Source organism: Phocoena sinus, chromosome 3 (genome assembly GCF_008692025.1).
Source record: "Phocoena sinus isolate mPhoSin1 chromosome 3, mPhoSin1.pri, whole genome shotgun sequence".
NCBI classification, from domain to species: domain Eukaryota; kingdom Metazoa; phylum Chordata; class Mammalia; order Artiodactyla; family Phocoenidae; genus Phocoena; species Phocoena sinus.
In genome coordinates, this window is record NC_045765.1 from 26,850,161 (window position 1) to 26,866,501 (window position 16,341).

General features: G+C 43.8%; 1 protein-coding gene across 1 annotated transcript in view; it reads right to left on the reverse strand.

The window, feature by feature from the left end:
* Positions 1-16,341, reverse strand: part of DOCK2 (dedicator of cytokinesis 2) — a 408,621-nt gene that overhangs the window by 241,209 nt on the left and 151,071 nt on the right. The window contains exon 26 of the mRNA XM_032626471.1: positions 14,437-14,582. Coding sequence (XP_032482362.1) covers positions 14,437-14,582 — 146 coding nt within the window. The remainder of the gene's footprint in view (positions 1-14,436; positions 14,583-16,341) is intronic.

Below are 16,341 nucleotides of genomic sequence, written 5' to 3' on the forward strand. Positions count from 1 at the left end.
CCCTGAATCGTGCCATTCCTTGCCCCCAGATATAAAAACATCTTTTCTGTTCCCTAAAGACTGACTCTACTCACAGAAAAAAAAAAAAAAACTCCCCTTTCCACGGAGGTTGCTTTCAAACTCTGCTTATGAGGTTTCTAGTGCCTCTCCATAAGGTTCTTTGAGGCACAGCTGCCTTGTTACCTACTCACAGCTACAGTGATGCTTGTCAAGCCGGAGGGGGACATAAAAAATACCAGCTTTGCCTGCATTTTTACATTTCTGATCCCTCACAAAAATGTACAGGAAGGGCTTCCCTGGTGGCGCAGTGGTTGAGAGTCTGCCTGCCGATGCAGGGGACACGAGTTCGTGCCCTGGTCCAGGAAGACCCCGCATGCCGCGGAGCGGCTGGGCCCGTGAGCCATGGCCGCTGAGCCTGCGCGTCTGGAGCCTGTGCTCCGCAACGGGAGAGGCCACAACAGAGACAGGCCCGCATACCGCAAAAAAAAAAAAAAAAAAATGTACAGGAAAAATTATAATGTCTAACAAAATCAACTATCCCTTTATCCATTCAGTACACTTCTAAATTACACAGAGTAGTTATTTAAAGTCATTATTTCTTGTACAAATATTACCAGGAACAAAAGTGACATAATATACCCATAATCCAGCCCTGAAACGTATCTAAATCCTTCTTCTATGATGCCTTCAAGCTCTCACGCCTAAGAAATCCCTCTGCAGCTTGCAGACAATTTGTGTTCTGCTTTTTCCAGTTAACATGGCATAGCATTTTTATTAATATACTTGGTGGCCAAGGGAAGTCTGTTTTTACTTACCCCTTGAGGAGGTGTAGGGGAAACGTTTAGATTTAGACAGACTGAATTCTGACTCTGCTGCTAATTTGCTGTTTGCTCATCAGTAACAGGGGCATGATAACAGCTTACTCACAAGATTATGGTAAGAGTTGATTTCTGTATATAAGGTCCTTGACAAAGCATCTGGCTTATAGCAAACATTCATCTATGGGTGACTCACAAATAACAGTAATACTTTTAAAACATTAATCTATCATGAATTAGAAAATAAAGTATGCATGAGTAATTAAGATAAGACACGAGACTGAATTAAAGTAAATTCAACCTTTGGGCAAGATCCCCAGAACATTGGGAGTTTATATTCATCCACCTGAAATTAGAGATACTTAGGTGGAAAAGCTTGAAAATAACTGAAATCCATCATCACTCTTTCACAGATATACTTGAGTGACCTGCCTCAGATCACATACACTGTCAGAACTAGAGCTGGATATAGAACTCACATGGTCTCAAAAACTGTTTCAGGTTCTGATATCAAATATCACCTCCCTGTCACCACCACCTCAACCAATGCAGCATGGAAAGCAGGCATCATTAATGAATTAATCAAATACTTTTTGAGGGATTAATTCAGGGCAAGAGGGAAGGAAAGAAGAAACACATATTGAGTATCAACACAGTAGCCATGGCTAACAAAATATGAAGCTGAGGCTCAGGGAGGACATACGGCTTCCCCAAGATCACACAGCTAGCTAGTGGTGAAGCTGGGACTTGAATCCACGGTCTATGTGTCTCCAAAGTTCATAATCTTTCAACTAGAATTTAACTCAATGAAAACCAACAGGTATTTCCGACTGCACAGTCTGTACCAGGTGCTATGTTAGGATATGGCAGTGAACAATACAGATGCAGTCCCTGCATCCATGAGGCTTAAAAGACACTTCAAAGGTGAGCAAAATGTGATGAGAGTCAGGTAAGGTGAAGTACCTACCACCTCTGTTAACTTTTCATGTAATATGGACACGTAAATATGAGCCTCTACCCTCTGTCCAGAGTTCAGTTACACTATAGGTTAAACATGCTCAAACAGGCTGGCCTGGAAATTTGACCGCCATTATTCTTCTGCATTATTTCTGTGGGAAAATGCACGCTGAATTCTAAACTGATGTATAACAACTTTGGGAGCACAACAATACTCCAAGTTAGTACCTGCTTTTTATCTGAGGTTTTAATGCAACAGCAGCAGATTTACCTTTCTCATTAGGTTCTTCTGAGTATAAAAAATAAAATTAGTGTCAGCATGTATTTCTAGAAAGTAGACTCATTGAAGATAGGAGGATCAACCAAACCACAAAAATTATTGAGTATCTGCTCAGAATTGGGCACTATGCCCAGGCAATGTACAAATATAGAAAAAAAATATAAGACCGAATCAGCCCTATCCATGGAGAGTCTGTAAACCAGCTATAGGACACCCACATAAGAGCACTTGCAGTAAATGGTAGTCTATGTCAAAATTCTAGAAGACTGGGGTAAATACATGTCTTCGAAATGGGCTGGGGGGTCAGAGATAAGGAGAATTAACCCAGGCTTCAAAATAGCTCTGATCTGGATATTCAGAGAAAGTTCATGGTGGCAGTAGGAGGAGTGCTAACCATGGAGAAAGGTGCAGGGCAAGTGTGCCCCCCAAAATGAACAGACCACGGACTGGAGCTAGGAGTACTGGGAAATAGGTCTCAGAGGTAGTTGTAAATGAGGGAGCATTTTGTCTTAATCACCTTTGCCCCCCCGCCCCCATGCCTAGAACGGTGCCTGACAGACAGTAGGCACTCAGTTAATGTTTAGTGAGGTGGAAAGACATCACCTTCATAGAAAAGAGAAATAACAAAAAAAGTGCTAGTCCTGCTTCAACATGTTGAAGTCCTATTGACAGTCCAATATGACAATAACAAACATAACACTGCACACAATTAAGTGCTAAATTCTATGATAAGCCAGAAGTTGTCAGCATGCAGGAGGGAAAGTGACTAAGGTAGGGCGAAAAGAATCGGGGCTAATTTCTTTCTTTCTTTTTTTTTTGGCGGTATGTGGGCCTCTCCCTGTTGTGGCCTCTTGCATCGTGGAGCACAGGCTCCGGACGCGCAGGCTCAACGGCCATGGCTCACAGGCCCAGCCGCTCCGCGACACGTGGGGTCTTCCCGGACCGGGGCACAAACCCGTGTCCCCTACATCGGCAGGCGGACTCTCAACCACTGCCCCACCAGGGAAGCCCGGGGATGATTTCTTAATGCGAGGGGACTTGGGTTGGGCCTATCAGGAAGGGCAAGGTTTGGCTTTCAGGAGTCACAGCTGAGATACTTACAAGGCTGAGACAGAAACAAATGCATGGGAACAGACACTTAGGAAACAACAGGAAGTGGTGGGACTGTGGTTTTTAGTAAATAATTTGGCAAGCCAATCAAAACACATCTGTGGGCTAGATTCCGGCTGTGAACCACCAACTGGAGGCCCTCAGGACAAGAAGAAGGAAGGAAAAAAAATGCTTTTCAGATGGAGGAAACAGGTAAATGACAAAGAGAGAGCAAGGAGCAGGAAGGCTTAGTGGGAGAGGAAGAGGGGTCTCCCCAGAACCCAGAGTGCCACTGAAAGCAGTAGGAAATGTGGTTGCAGAGAAAAGCTAAGTTGAGTTTGTATCCCAGGTAAAGGAAAAGATAATAAATAAAGAGTGAAAGACAACTTCAGCATGCTATGTTGCTTGGAGGAATTTTGCTGGAATTAGACGTTGTCTTTTCTAACCTTGGCTGCTAAATCAACTGTGTTTATCTCTAAGACTAATATCATCGAAAATCGCCCTGACAAAATGTCCATTCTAGAACTCTTGGGTGGTTTTCTGGAAACGTCCCTAGTGTAGTCATGGTTGCTGCCCCCAGATTGCCTATGACAGCTGGGACTCTATAGACAGAGCTGTGGATCAAAAGCATCTTCAAAAAGAGAGCACTTGTTTCCTCACTTAACACATTTCACTTAAGGATTTACATTTATACCAGTTGAGCAAATCAAAGTTATAGTTCCCTCAGTAACTGTAACCTGGACCAAATATAGCTATATTTTTCTGCTGCTGAGCAGGCTTTTAACTCATGCCTCCCAACTGTGAACAGGAGATTTAATTCAAACATTATGCAAGAAATGATTTTTGGAAAACAAGTGGCTGGTCCAGTGAAGGTTTAGTGTAAATGATTGTTCCTTTCAATTTGTGTTTTTATGCAAGGGTTCCCTACAGACACTGATCTTCACAGCACACTCCACAGTCTTGTGAACAGGGGTGAATGGAAAGGTACCTTCTCCACTCTTGCAAGCTGCCAGCTTGCCCATTCATGGGTCAGAGTCTAGCTTTGCCATCGCAGGCTGCTGGTGTTGACTGAAGCCTCCATACAGAGCCAGGACTGAGGTGAGAGGGTAAGGTGATCAAGGCGCTTGCCCAGGAGGCAAAATTTCAGGAGTGTCAAGAAACGCATTAGTCAAAACAAATAAAATTTAATGCTACATTTTAAAAATATATATAAATTAATGCAAAAAATGCATGACGAACAAAATCTTAAAATACTGATTTTTAAAAATATCGCACTGAAATATTCTTTTTCTTGATTACTGAATTTCTGGTGCCCACTCATACTTTGCCTCCACCCCCAGGCAAGTGCCTCACTTGCCTGACCCTCATCCTGGCCCTGGGAAGCCGTCGGGAGGGAGTGCAGAGAGGACGTAGTGGATTTGGCTGCAGGCAAACTCTTTTAAACTTTGGTCATGGCCAATAGAGGAATACTGAAGAAGACCTTCAGAAGTATTTCTAGTTGGTGCTGATGGAGCAGAAGGTGTTGGATTATTCATTTTATTGGGAGGAGTTCTCGTCAACCATCAACAAAAAACTGTCTTCTAATTTTCCAGGTGACTCCCCTGAGAATAAACGACCCAAAGACCATCCAGTAAGTTATGCCAAACCACCCACTTACCAAGCCTGCCAAACAAAGATCAGGTGACATTCATGTCCCAAACGCTGGCCTAGGAATTACCTACCGCATGAACAGGGTTGTCAAACAGCCCAAGTGAATGCTGTAGCCTGCGAGGTCCTCGAGACCAGGAAAGGTTGCAATACTCCATGTTCCCGGTCCCCAGAGCCTGGTTCTGGGTTAGTGCACGCTGATGTCGGCTTAGTCAAGTAATTAAACAATTGCTCATTTAGTCGGAGGTTCCAATCACCTCCAGACAGATTGAGGCAGTTAACAGAGTGGAATCCTCTACTGAGGCTAGTGATTTGTCTGTGGGTTTTGTTGTTTTGACTGAAAAAGCAGAGAAAACTCCTTATCTATCGGCAGCCCTTCACACCGGAACAGGTGTACTTTGGGGAACTGCTCATCCTCAAAATGCATTCTTTGGAAGTGAGCAATCATTCCTGAAATGCTTCAAAAATAAGCTTAATTTTAAAAAAAAAGTTAGACCTACAGAAAAGTTGCAAAGAACAGTACCGAAAATTCCTATGCATCCTTCATCCAGCTTCCCTTAGTGTTAACATAATCAGATGTTATCTTCCCTAATGTTAGTATAATCAGAGCACAACTATCAAAGCAGGACATTTGTACCAGTACAATACTATTAACTAAATGGCAGACCTTATTCTAATTTTGCCAATTGTCCTTCTCACGCCATTTTCTGGTTCATGATCTAATTCAGAATCCCACTGTGAATTTAGTTGCCGTGTTTCCTAAGTCCCCACCAATCTGTGACACTGCCTCGGTATTTCCTCATCTTTCATGACCTCAAGTTTTTAAGAGTACTCATCTGTTATTTTGTAGAATATCCCTCGGTTGGGGATCGTTGAATGTCTTCTCATTATTGGACTGAGGCTGTGTATTTCTGGCAGGATTCCCCAGAAGAACAGTGTCGTGTCCTTCTCAGTACCTTTCTCAGGAGGCACGTGATGCTGATGTGTGCCCTTCCCGGTGATGCTCCCTTTCATCCCTTGGTTAAGGTGGTGTCTGTCAGGTTTCTCCACTGTAAAGTTACTATCCTTCCTTGTGTCATTGATAAGTGGATACTTTGGGAGGATGCTTTGAGACTATGCAGATACCCTGTTTCTCATCATACTTTTGCCCATCACGTTCAGTATCCATTGGTGGTTCTTCCTGTAACAATGATAACTGAGGTGTCTGCCTAATTGAATATGAGCTTTTTATCATCTTTAAAGCCTATGTAAGGCCCAAAGGCCCAAAGCTACTGAGGTGAAAGATAATAATCTCCCTGTCAAATGTGACTTTCCCACAGCTGTATGGATCAGACATCTAGTTTAGGCATAGCAGATCCATGGCACCAGAGTCATCATCCCCAACCTTCACTTATGCAGGAATCTGGGCTCTCGTTCTCCCTGGCCCACACGAGTCTTCAAGGTTCTCCACACTACTAGGAAAGAAGCCATTGCCAATCAGTAAGAACTGTCATGGGAAATGAAACACATTTCTTTATCTCTGCTCTAGGTTGGGGGTTTAGTTTGTCTTTAAATTGCTACATCCCTGGAGCATCTTCTCATTGCCCAGTCTCATGAGAACCTTTAGAAGCAGCAGATCCAGGGTCACTGGGGAGAACGGAAGTGCACAGGCAGCTCCCCTGTGCCTGTGGGTTTTTCTCATTTGGGGCAATTCCTTTGAGTCCCAGACAGTGGTATGCTGGTAAATGTTTATCAACTGTCTCTCCAGGAAGGGAAAAAAATACAAGTCTGGATATTAAGTGTTTGTCAATTTTCTGGTAAGAGTACTTCCTTCATGGTTGATTTCAAGCTACCACTGTGACATCACTGAACACAACTGGGAAGAAACGGGCTGCAGCAGAGCATTAAATATTAATATCTATACTGGGCTTCCCTGGTGGCGCAGTGGTTGAGAGTCCGCCTGCCGATGCAGGGGACACGGGTTCGTGCCCCGGTCCGGCAGGATCCCACGTGCCGCGGAGCGGCTGGGCCCGTGAGCCATGGCCGCTGAGCCTGCGCGTTCAGAGCCTGTGCTCCGCAACGGGAGAGGCCACAACAGTGAGAGGCCCGTGTACCGCAAAAAAAAAAAATATTAATATCTATAATATTAAATATCTGTATGTATTTCTACCATACAGACACAACAACGTAAATAACCTCAAGCACACAGATAAGAATAAAATATGGTAAGATAATTAGGAAGTGATACTTTTGAGTATGTATTTACTACCTTTGATTTCAATATAGTTTATTAGTTATAGATATCTATATAAAATTTTAATAATGGCTGTTATCTAACAAATAACTCACAAAATTCCTAAAAATTTAAAACTTGGTTCTCATGAGCTGGGATGAGCCAGCTCCAGCACACCACCCCATTATACAGTGGTTACCCTGAGCCCCCGAGTACCGGAATAACCCAAAGGAGCCCCTGAAACAGCAGGATGACACTTTTCTCCAGTCCGTCCAGGAAACCTTATGAGGTCCAGATGCCCTGCAGGCGATGGCACCGCTCCAGCAGCAGTACCTGCTGCTTCTTGGCAAGCCTCCCATGACGCCTCCAAAGCATCTGGCTGCCGCCAGGGCTAACGGGGTACCAAGTCCTCCCCAGGCTCAGAAACTGTTTGCCATTCTTCCAGGAGACCACTTGGCCCTTAACTGTTCTTAAAAGAATTACAGGGATGTTTCAGAAGCAGCCTGGAACAGTGGAAGGAGCATAGGAGGGAAGGGGAATAGTGAAGGAAGAGGCAAAACCACATGTATCGGGTATGGATTATATGCCAAATACAGGGCTGCATGCTTTCACAGATGTTCTTGTTTCCTGTAACCCTGACACACCCAGAGAAAGAACAACCACCTTTTTACCAAGAGATTACACGACTTCCCAAGGTTCCCCAGCTAATAAAAAGCAGAGCTAGGACGCACCCCAGCTCTGCTCACCCCTATAGCTCTAGCATGTAGTGTAGTACACATGGTGCTTTCTACGTTATTCTGTGGGATGGATACATGAATGTAGCCTAACTCCAAAGCTTGTGCTCTTACCTCCACCAGGGAAATAATGCTGGTAAAGAGCTCTTACATGGCAGAGTATAAATGAAGTAATGGAAGGCACTGTGGTGTGTGAAAGACTGGCTTCAGAGTAGGATGAGGTGATTCCCTGCAGGCTCAGCCTTTTACTAATTCTCTGACCTTAGTTAGGAATGTCACCAAGTCTCTCTCTGAGGCTCGGCTTCCTCACCAGTAAAATGGGGCTGATAAAGCTAATCTTGCCATGGGGTTGCCAGAAACAAACAACTGTGATGTATGAGAAAGCACTCTGCAGGCTAAAAGGTGCCGGGAGAGAAAGTATCCTGTATGTCACCGTCCATGACATCGTAATGTCATTCCATTGGCCTAGGAAGGGCACGTCTAACACCACGGTTGCAGAGGAAGAGCAATGGGTAAAAGAAATGGCCCTGGACACAGCACAAGGTACAGCATTCTCATCTATTTCAACTTTTTAAGTTTAGGACTTACTTGGCTGTCCTCTGTTTGGAATGCACCACAGACAAAAGAATTTCAGCAAGCCTTGTCTCCCTACCCTTTATATGATATACAAGGGAGCAGATAGGTTAGAAGAAAACCCTGCTGTTTTTGCAGTGTGGTATTGATCCTGGAAACTAAATGATAATGCAAAGAGGCAGCATCAGCCTCTCTTCAAGCCTGCATCATGCAGGCTGCCTGGGATTCTCAGAGAACCTAGAATTTCAGAGGTAGACACCCAAGCACAGACTGGCAGGGTCTGCTTCTATCACACACGGTAGGTCAGGGGTGGCGCTAGACGGAGAACACCCTCTCAGCAGACTACTCCCTGTGCGCGCCTCAGTCCCTTCCCCGCCCATGGGGACCCTAACAGAACTGAAGATGCTAATGGCCTTTTGCAGTCAATGTCTACTCCTCTGTAAGGAAGAGACATGAGGGTGAGTGTATGTGTTTGTGTGTTTTAAAATACATGCACCCAAACTCACACATGTGTACTCAACACAGTAGGCAAATCGCCCATAGCAGGTAAGGGAAGTAGGGGAATGGAAGCAGGAGACAGGGATAAAGGTAAGAAACACACACACACACACACACACACACACACGAAACAAGAGAGGGCCTTACACAGACCAATGAGGATAAAGTGTCATAAACTGAGTGTGACTAATTCAACCCCTGCACCTGACACCCAAGGAAGACAGAAAGAGTTAGGAGCACACCCTCCTAGCACTCAGAGTGGAAGACCCAAGGGAGAATTCAGTCTCTGCCATTGATTGGGACGAGTCATATTCATTCACTTATCCGTTCCTTCAACAGATAGGCATTGTGCGGGATGGGCAAGGGGAAGGGGGGAGCTGCAGGGCAGGGCAGGCTAGGGTAGGGCACTCCCAATTACACAGGCAGATGGGTCCACAGAGGATGATAACCCAGGTGCTATGACAGAGCAGGCATAAGCTCTATGGGCCACAAGAGAGGGGTGTGGAGGAGGGTTAGAGAAAGCTTCCTTGGGGAGACTGACATTTCATCTGACTTCTGAATATTTAGCTAGGCAAAGAGAGGAGGTGATGCATTCCGACAACTGCAAACAGCACACACAGCAGCCCAGAAGAGAGAGAGTGTGGCCCCTGAGGGATTGAAAGAATTTTAATGGAGCAGGAGTTGGAGAGTAAAAGTGGAATTGGCAAGAGGGAAGGCTGAAAGTGTAAGCTCTGTGAAGTTGGGGGAGGGAGGCTTGCTCTCTGAGCTTCTGTGTGCAAAGCCTGGCATGGGACACACACAGGAAAGTGTAACACAAAGCAATCAGTGCTGTGATATCAGTCTGAACACATAGTTATGAACACAGAGAAGGAAGCCCTTAAACCTGCCTTGAGGTTGGCAGGTGCGGGAGGGGTGTGTGTGGAGAGGACACAGAAGTGAGATTTCAGAAAGGAACTATTACCTGAGCTGAACCTTAAAGGAGTTTAGGATTTTACTTGCATAAAAAGAACAGGAACTGGAAAGGAAATTTCAAGCAAGAGAAAAAGCATGAGGAAAAGCCCTCTCTACCAGTGTCTAAGCTGATGAATAAAAACACCAGAAACCCCAAACTAATCGTGACTAACAGAGGGCCTCGGTAAAACCCCTCAGGTCTAGTCAATGGGCTCAAAGGGTTTATTTTTTAAGCTGATTCTGTGCATTCTCTGCCTTTGTGATGCAGATACAACCAACACCAACTTCTCTTCAGAGCCAGGAGTCACCTTTACCCACTCTGTGATTGCTAAGCAGGGTTCAACATGACGACTCTCCCGTCTGTGTCAGAGGAATGAAACATAGAAACAAAAAGCCTGCTTCAAGAGGGGGGGCAAGCCAACTCTCTCCGGGTCTGGCGCAAAATTAAATTTTATGAGTTGCTTGGCAGCCAGCAAGGCACAGAACAAAGCCAGTGTGAAACCACCTTTCAAAGTAACCTAAGTTGACAATTAAACTTGCTCTCAGTGAGGGGGAGAAAAGGAGTTAATACAGGCAGAAGGCCTTTCATCCTGCACCTGAGCCTGTCCCTTTCCTATGTTAAGTGCAACGGCAAGCAAGCTGAGTGAGGGGATTTAACACTATCATTACAAAAATATCAACATCCAGGCTTAGGTGGACATCCCTCCCTGAGTCATATGCCACCCAGGGTTAATGAATACGGTGATAACAGGAAAACATAGCTTCCACATGCCAGGCCTGCTGTGCTGGGCTGTAATTACCCAAACGATGACAGTCTATTGAAGACAAGCATTCTTTCCCAACCCCCAAACACACGATACCCCCCAGAAGGAAGCTTGGCATACTGCATTGTAATTGCTAAATTTCTACATGTGGTTCCGCCCTTGGGCAATGGTTCAGGTAGGTATAGTCCATTCTTGGGCTGGAGAGATCAACTATCCCACAGTGCCAAGAAAAAGTCAGTAAAAAAAATAGATGGCTATGTTGTTATCAACAGAGAGGATCCAAACAACCAGAAGAAAAATCCAGGACGTTTACCCTGGGAGCCTTTTGAATTTTTCTCCGAAATTTCCAATTTTGAAGAGTTAGTGCCTGAAGAAACCAACAGCACACCTGATGGTTTGGATTTTCAAAGTCAGATCTTTGTACAGGCGATGTCCCCACTACTGCATAAAAATGAATTGATGAGTACAAATGAATGTGTTTGAAGACTCTGCCGTTTTATGGTTTATTAAATGCCACATTGGAAGATGCAAAGTTTTATAGACTGGAAAGGGCCCTTCAATTAAGAAGGTAAAGAACTGAGGATGAGCCCAACTGTTCTTCCATTTCCAGTGAATACTGAAGATAAAAAAAAATTAGGTCACATTAGAGTAGTGGTTCTTAAAGTGTATCCCTGGACCAGCAGTATCCATATCATCTGGGAACTTGTTAGAAAAAATAAATGATCAGGGGACTTCCCTGGTGGTCCCGAGGGTAAGACTCTGTGCTCCCAATACAGGGGGCCCGGGTTAGATCTCTAGTTGGGGAACTAGATCCCACATGCATGCCGCAACTAAGAGTCCTCATGCCACAACTAAGAGGCCCACATGCTGCAACTAAACATGCTGCAACAAAGATCCCACGTGCCGCAGATAAGACCCGGTGTAGCCTAAATAAATAAATATTTTTTAAAATATAAATACATAAATAAATAAATGATCAGGCTCCATCCTCCAAACCTAATGATCGGAAACCTGTTTTAACAGCTCCTCCAGGTCACTGGGATGTACTATCATGTTTAAGACCTTTTGCACTAGAACTGTGGTCCTCCACCCTGGCTGCCTATTATCATCACCCGGTGAACATGTTATTGCGATGCCCTGGCCAACCCCAGGCAACTAAATCACAACAACTAGGACTGGAACTTAGCAACAGCTACTTTTAAAAAGGCTCCTCGGGTGATGTAACGTGTAGGCAGAGTTGACAGTTGCCATATACTAGAATAAGAGAGATTTAGATTAGATACTTTGCAACTTCTGATTTCTGGTTTAACTCAAAGTTATAGTGGTTGCTGAATGAATCTTCTTCGCGAAAGAAAAAGCTTTTGAGAAGAGGAGAGATTTCCATCTTCATGAGCTGGAGAAGTTAGATGTGAAGCTCACACACTGTACCAACATTGTACCAAACCCAACGGTAATAACGGTATTTAACAACTCATCAGCAAAGACGGTTGCTCATCCTGGGAAAGAGGCGGGCTAGTCCCCAACGTTCAGAAGTCACTATAAAAGCAGTGCGCTCGGAGGCAGTGAGGAGTGACACCGCACCACCCACACGCCTCAAGTCCAGCTGCCACAAACCACCAAGGGGAACTCAGAGCCTCCCACTTATTCTTGGCTTTGAAGTCCCAAGTATTCAGGGTGTGTGAGAGAGCAGCCTCTTCTCACCAGGGTCTGGTGTCACCCAATGTGCAAAGTGATGACAACCTGCCAGCATAGAATTCTAGGGGGCCACTCCCATGGGACAGGCAGAGCCTAGCATCGCTGCTTAACAAATAAACTATGTACTGGGGCCATCCCTCTACCCAAATTAGGAAATTGGCAGAACACATTATAAGTCTGTTCCTCAAACCAGGGTCCACTAGTGTAGTCCCAAGCATCTAGGATTTTTTTCCCCATGAAAACGGACATGAGCACTACTAAAATGTAAGAAACACTGTAAATTCTTTTCAACAAGAAGAGGCAACATTCTTTGGGAAGTTTCTGGAGAAATAATAGGCCAACCATCATGTTTTTACACTGTGAGAGTAAGATCAAACATTCCCCTAAATTTTTTTTAAAGATAGAATAACACAGAGTGGAACCAGTTCAATAGCTGGCTAGTGAACATGCTTATGAAAATAACACCATCACCATGACATTCTCACAGAGTGAATTTTAGATATCCAAGCTTTGGGGCATTATACTCCCTCTCCCCCAAAAAAGGATGAGGATAGGAAAAAATGAGAGGGAAAAGACCATGCTTTTATATCCCCAATGCCTATGATTATGCAGACTTTGGAGTTGGACCAACCTGGGTTTCGATTTTCACCCTACAATTTATTTGCTGTTTGGCCTTGAACTTTTAAGTCTGTGAATTTCAGGTTTTCATCTATAAAATGGGAATGATAATCCTTAGCAGTGATCAGGGTGAGCAGAAAGAAGGCTTGGAGTGCATTTAGCACAATGCCTAGGAAACAGCAAATTAAGTAGCAGCTGTGATCATTAACTATTCACTCTTGAACACCCAGCTGAAGCTTCACTTCTCTTGTGAAGGCTTCCTCGACAAAAATGCTTACACACGCACAGACACACACACACACACACACACACACACACAGTCTTTGTAGTTCCAGTACCCCTAGTATGCATCTAGATTTTAGTCATTATATTATATTGCAATTGCTTATTTATATGTTTATAAGTATTTTCTTAAGAAAAAAGACATGCCTTTGTGTACCCAATGCCTGGCACATACTTGGTACATCATATGTACAAATGAATGAATGAATGAACAAATGAAGCTAGCTATGTATCTCATTTACCTAAAAATGAGATGAGAAAAACTTAATTAGGATGGTAAGAGCGGAAAGGACAAGACAGGAGACAGACATACAGGGAAATTGATAATAATGGTTGACTATGGGATATGAGCAGGAAAAAAATACTGTTTTGCAGAGTTTTCTAATACAGTCAATCATAGACACCATTCATCCAGAAAGCCCTTCTCTGAGGATTTTCTAGGGAGGAGAGGGGATGGAGAGAATGGTCACACAAATACTTAGAAAAGATTTATTGGTTGTTTGGGTCTACCCAGTCCTCTGAAAGCAGCCCACATAAGGGCAGATATTCCCGGACATTATTCAAGGACAATCTAAGGCTGCAAAAGGAACCTGAGTCAAATCAAGAATGTTTATCTCTGTCTTCCAAGTCTCAAGAATTCTAGTCCTGTGTTTAATCACTGCCTCTCAGTCTTTACCATTATCACCACTCTGTCTCCCTCATTATCTTCTGGAGACTCTGCCCTTTGGAAGCCCTCTACTTACTCCCCCTGAGACTTTCCTTTTGGTCTCATTCCTACCTAATCTCTGAATGATGTTGACCAATATTACATTGGCTTCACTGCCACAGCCATCTCTCTATCATCACCTAACGCCTCAACCTATCTCAAGGGTCTAGGCATGAGCAGTCTGCTCATCCACAAAGAGTCTTAACCGTTTCACCACTGCAGGAGATAACTGGAGAAACAAAACCAAGGAAAATCAGCCAAGGAAGCAGGGAAGTGGGGTTTTCTTGGCTATGTAGACATAGAAAAACTTTCCTACCCTCATCCCTGCAAACCAGGGCTTTAGTAAATGGACAGGCAATCTAAAAAGTCTGCAGTATGTCCATACCTACACCCTGAGAAAGCCTGTCTGACAAGAAATATGGTGACAAAATGCTACACGCTTAACTCTAGTCCCCAAGCTGTCTTTCACAGCCAGGGAATTAGTCACTGTAAAAGTAGGCCCATTGAGAAAGCCATTGACTTTTATCTTTAGACTTCGAATGCTATTCATCAGCATCAATATTTTAGAAGTTAACTCAGCCCTAGGACGTCTACAACATCATGATGACTCACCGCATCCTGACAGCTGAGGACCTCCAAAATGCTGTTGAGTAACTCGACACAGTACTTCTTCTCCTGGACCTGGTGCTGCATCTCATCCTGCTCCAGCAGCTCCTTCAGTTCCTTGGTGATGACAGGAAGCAAAATGTCCCGGCATTCTGCAATGAAGGCAGTTCAGAGGCATCTGAGCTTCCTCGTTTTTTAGCTTCTTTTATTTTTTAGATAACATTTCATTAAATAAATAATTCATGAATATCTTCTTCTTGTAAAAAATGCAAATATTAAAAATTAGGTTAAGGGACTTCCCTGGTGGCGCAGTGGTTAAGAGTCCACCTGCCAACGCAGGGGACACGGGTTCGAGCCCTGGGCCGGGAAGATCCCACATGCCGCGGAGTAACTAAGCCCGTGCGCCACAACGACTGAGCCCGCGCTCTAGAGCCCATGAGCCACAACTACTGAGCCCATGTGCCACAACTGCTGAGGCCCGCACGCCTAGAGCCCATGCTCCGCAACAAGAGAAGCCACCGCAATGAGAAGCCTGCGCACCACAACCAAGAGTAGCCCCCACTTGCCACAACTAGAGAAAGCCCACGCGCAGCAACAAAGACCCAGTGCAGCCAAAAATAAATAAATTTTTTTAAAAATTAGGGTAAGATTTCCTTAGAACATTATTCACAGTTCTGGCCCCTCCCACAACCCCTACTCCCTAGAGGCAACCAACCAGTTATTCTATTCTATATAGATGTATGTGTATGTGCATATAAAAATGTATGTATGTGTATTTGTATACCAGTATAAAATACGTAGTATCGTTTTGATTTGGCTTTTCATTTAAGTAAAACATATCGCACCGTGATGATCATCTTTCAAGATCTTCTTATATGTTTTACATATGTATGTTATCAGTACAAAAACATTTAGTGTCATTTTGGTTTTGTTGCCTTTTTATAAAAGGGGACTATACTGCACATATTGTTCTGTACCTTGATTGTTTTCATTCACCGATATTTTCTGGAGCACCTTCTATGTTATTACACAGAAGGATCAACGTTAATTATTTATAGCTGGTTTATAGTATTCTCTATTATGGACATATTTGTTCATTTAGTCATACCCCTACTGATGGACATTTTTCACTGGCATAAACAGTACAAAAATGAACAACTTTTCACTTGCACCCTCATACACCATGACTTTCATTTTAAATAAATTAAAACCTTTGCAAAGATGGGTAACTCTCTTGGCTTTGCTTGTCTCAGGAAATACCCGGAAGTTTCTGAAATCCTACACAGCATTCTTTCTATGTTTCTATTAAAAATGGCAAACCTTGAGAGATCAAAAAAATCCCCCCAAATTTCAAGCCATCCCTACCTAGATGCTTCTAGAGCTGAAATGTGAATCATATATGCCAATTTTATTTTAATTCAATACAACAAGTAGGTGCTGAACATCTTTGATGTGGAAGGCACTGTATTTCTGGAAGTACAGAGATAATATATGGTTCTCACCCATTAGATACTTAAAATACGACAGAGGTGATCAGCAACAGAACAAAGGGCAATGGCAGAAGACAGAATAAGATACCGGTGGGAAGAATCAGACATCAGCTCTTGTTCTGTCAGCCTAGCATCTATACCTGCTCTGGCACAGCACCCTGGTTTCACCCTGGTGAGCCACCCTGCTATGGGATATAAACCTAGGGATACTGTCATAAGGCTCCCTGCCCTCCTCTGGACCAGGGTTGGGGACCTGACCCTAATTAGGATAACCTCTTGATCTGAACCTTAAGGGAACTTTAATAACAGTTACTGCTGACATTGCTAACATATTGAGCGCTTACAATGTGCCAGGCACTGTTTGAAGTTTCGAGTCTAGGAGGTAGATACTGTTATTTCTCCCATTTTGCTGATGAGGAAA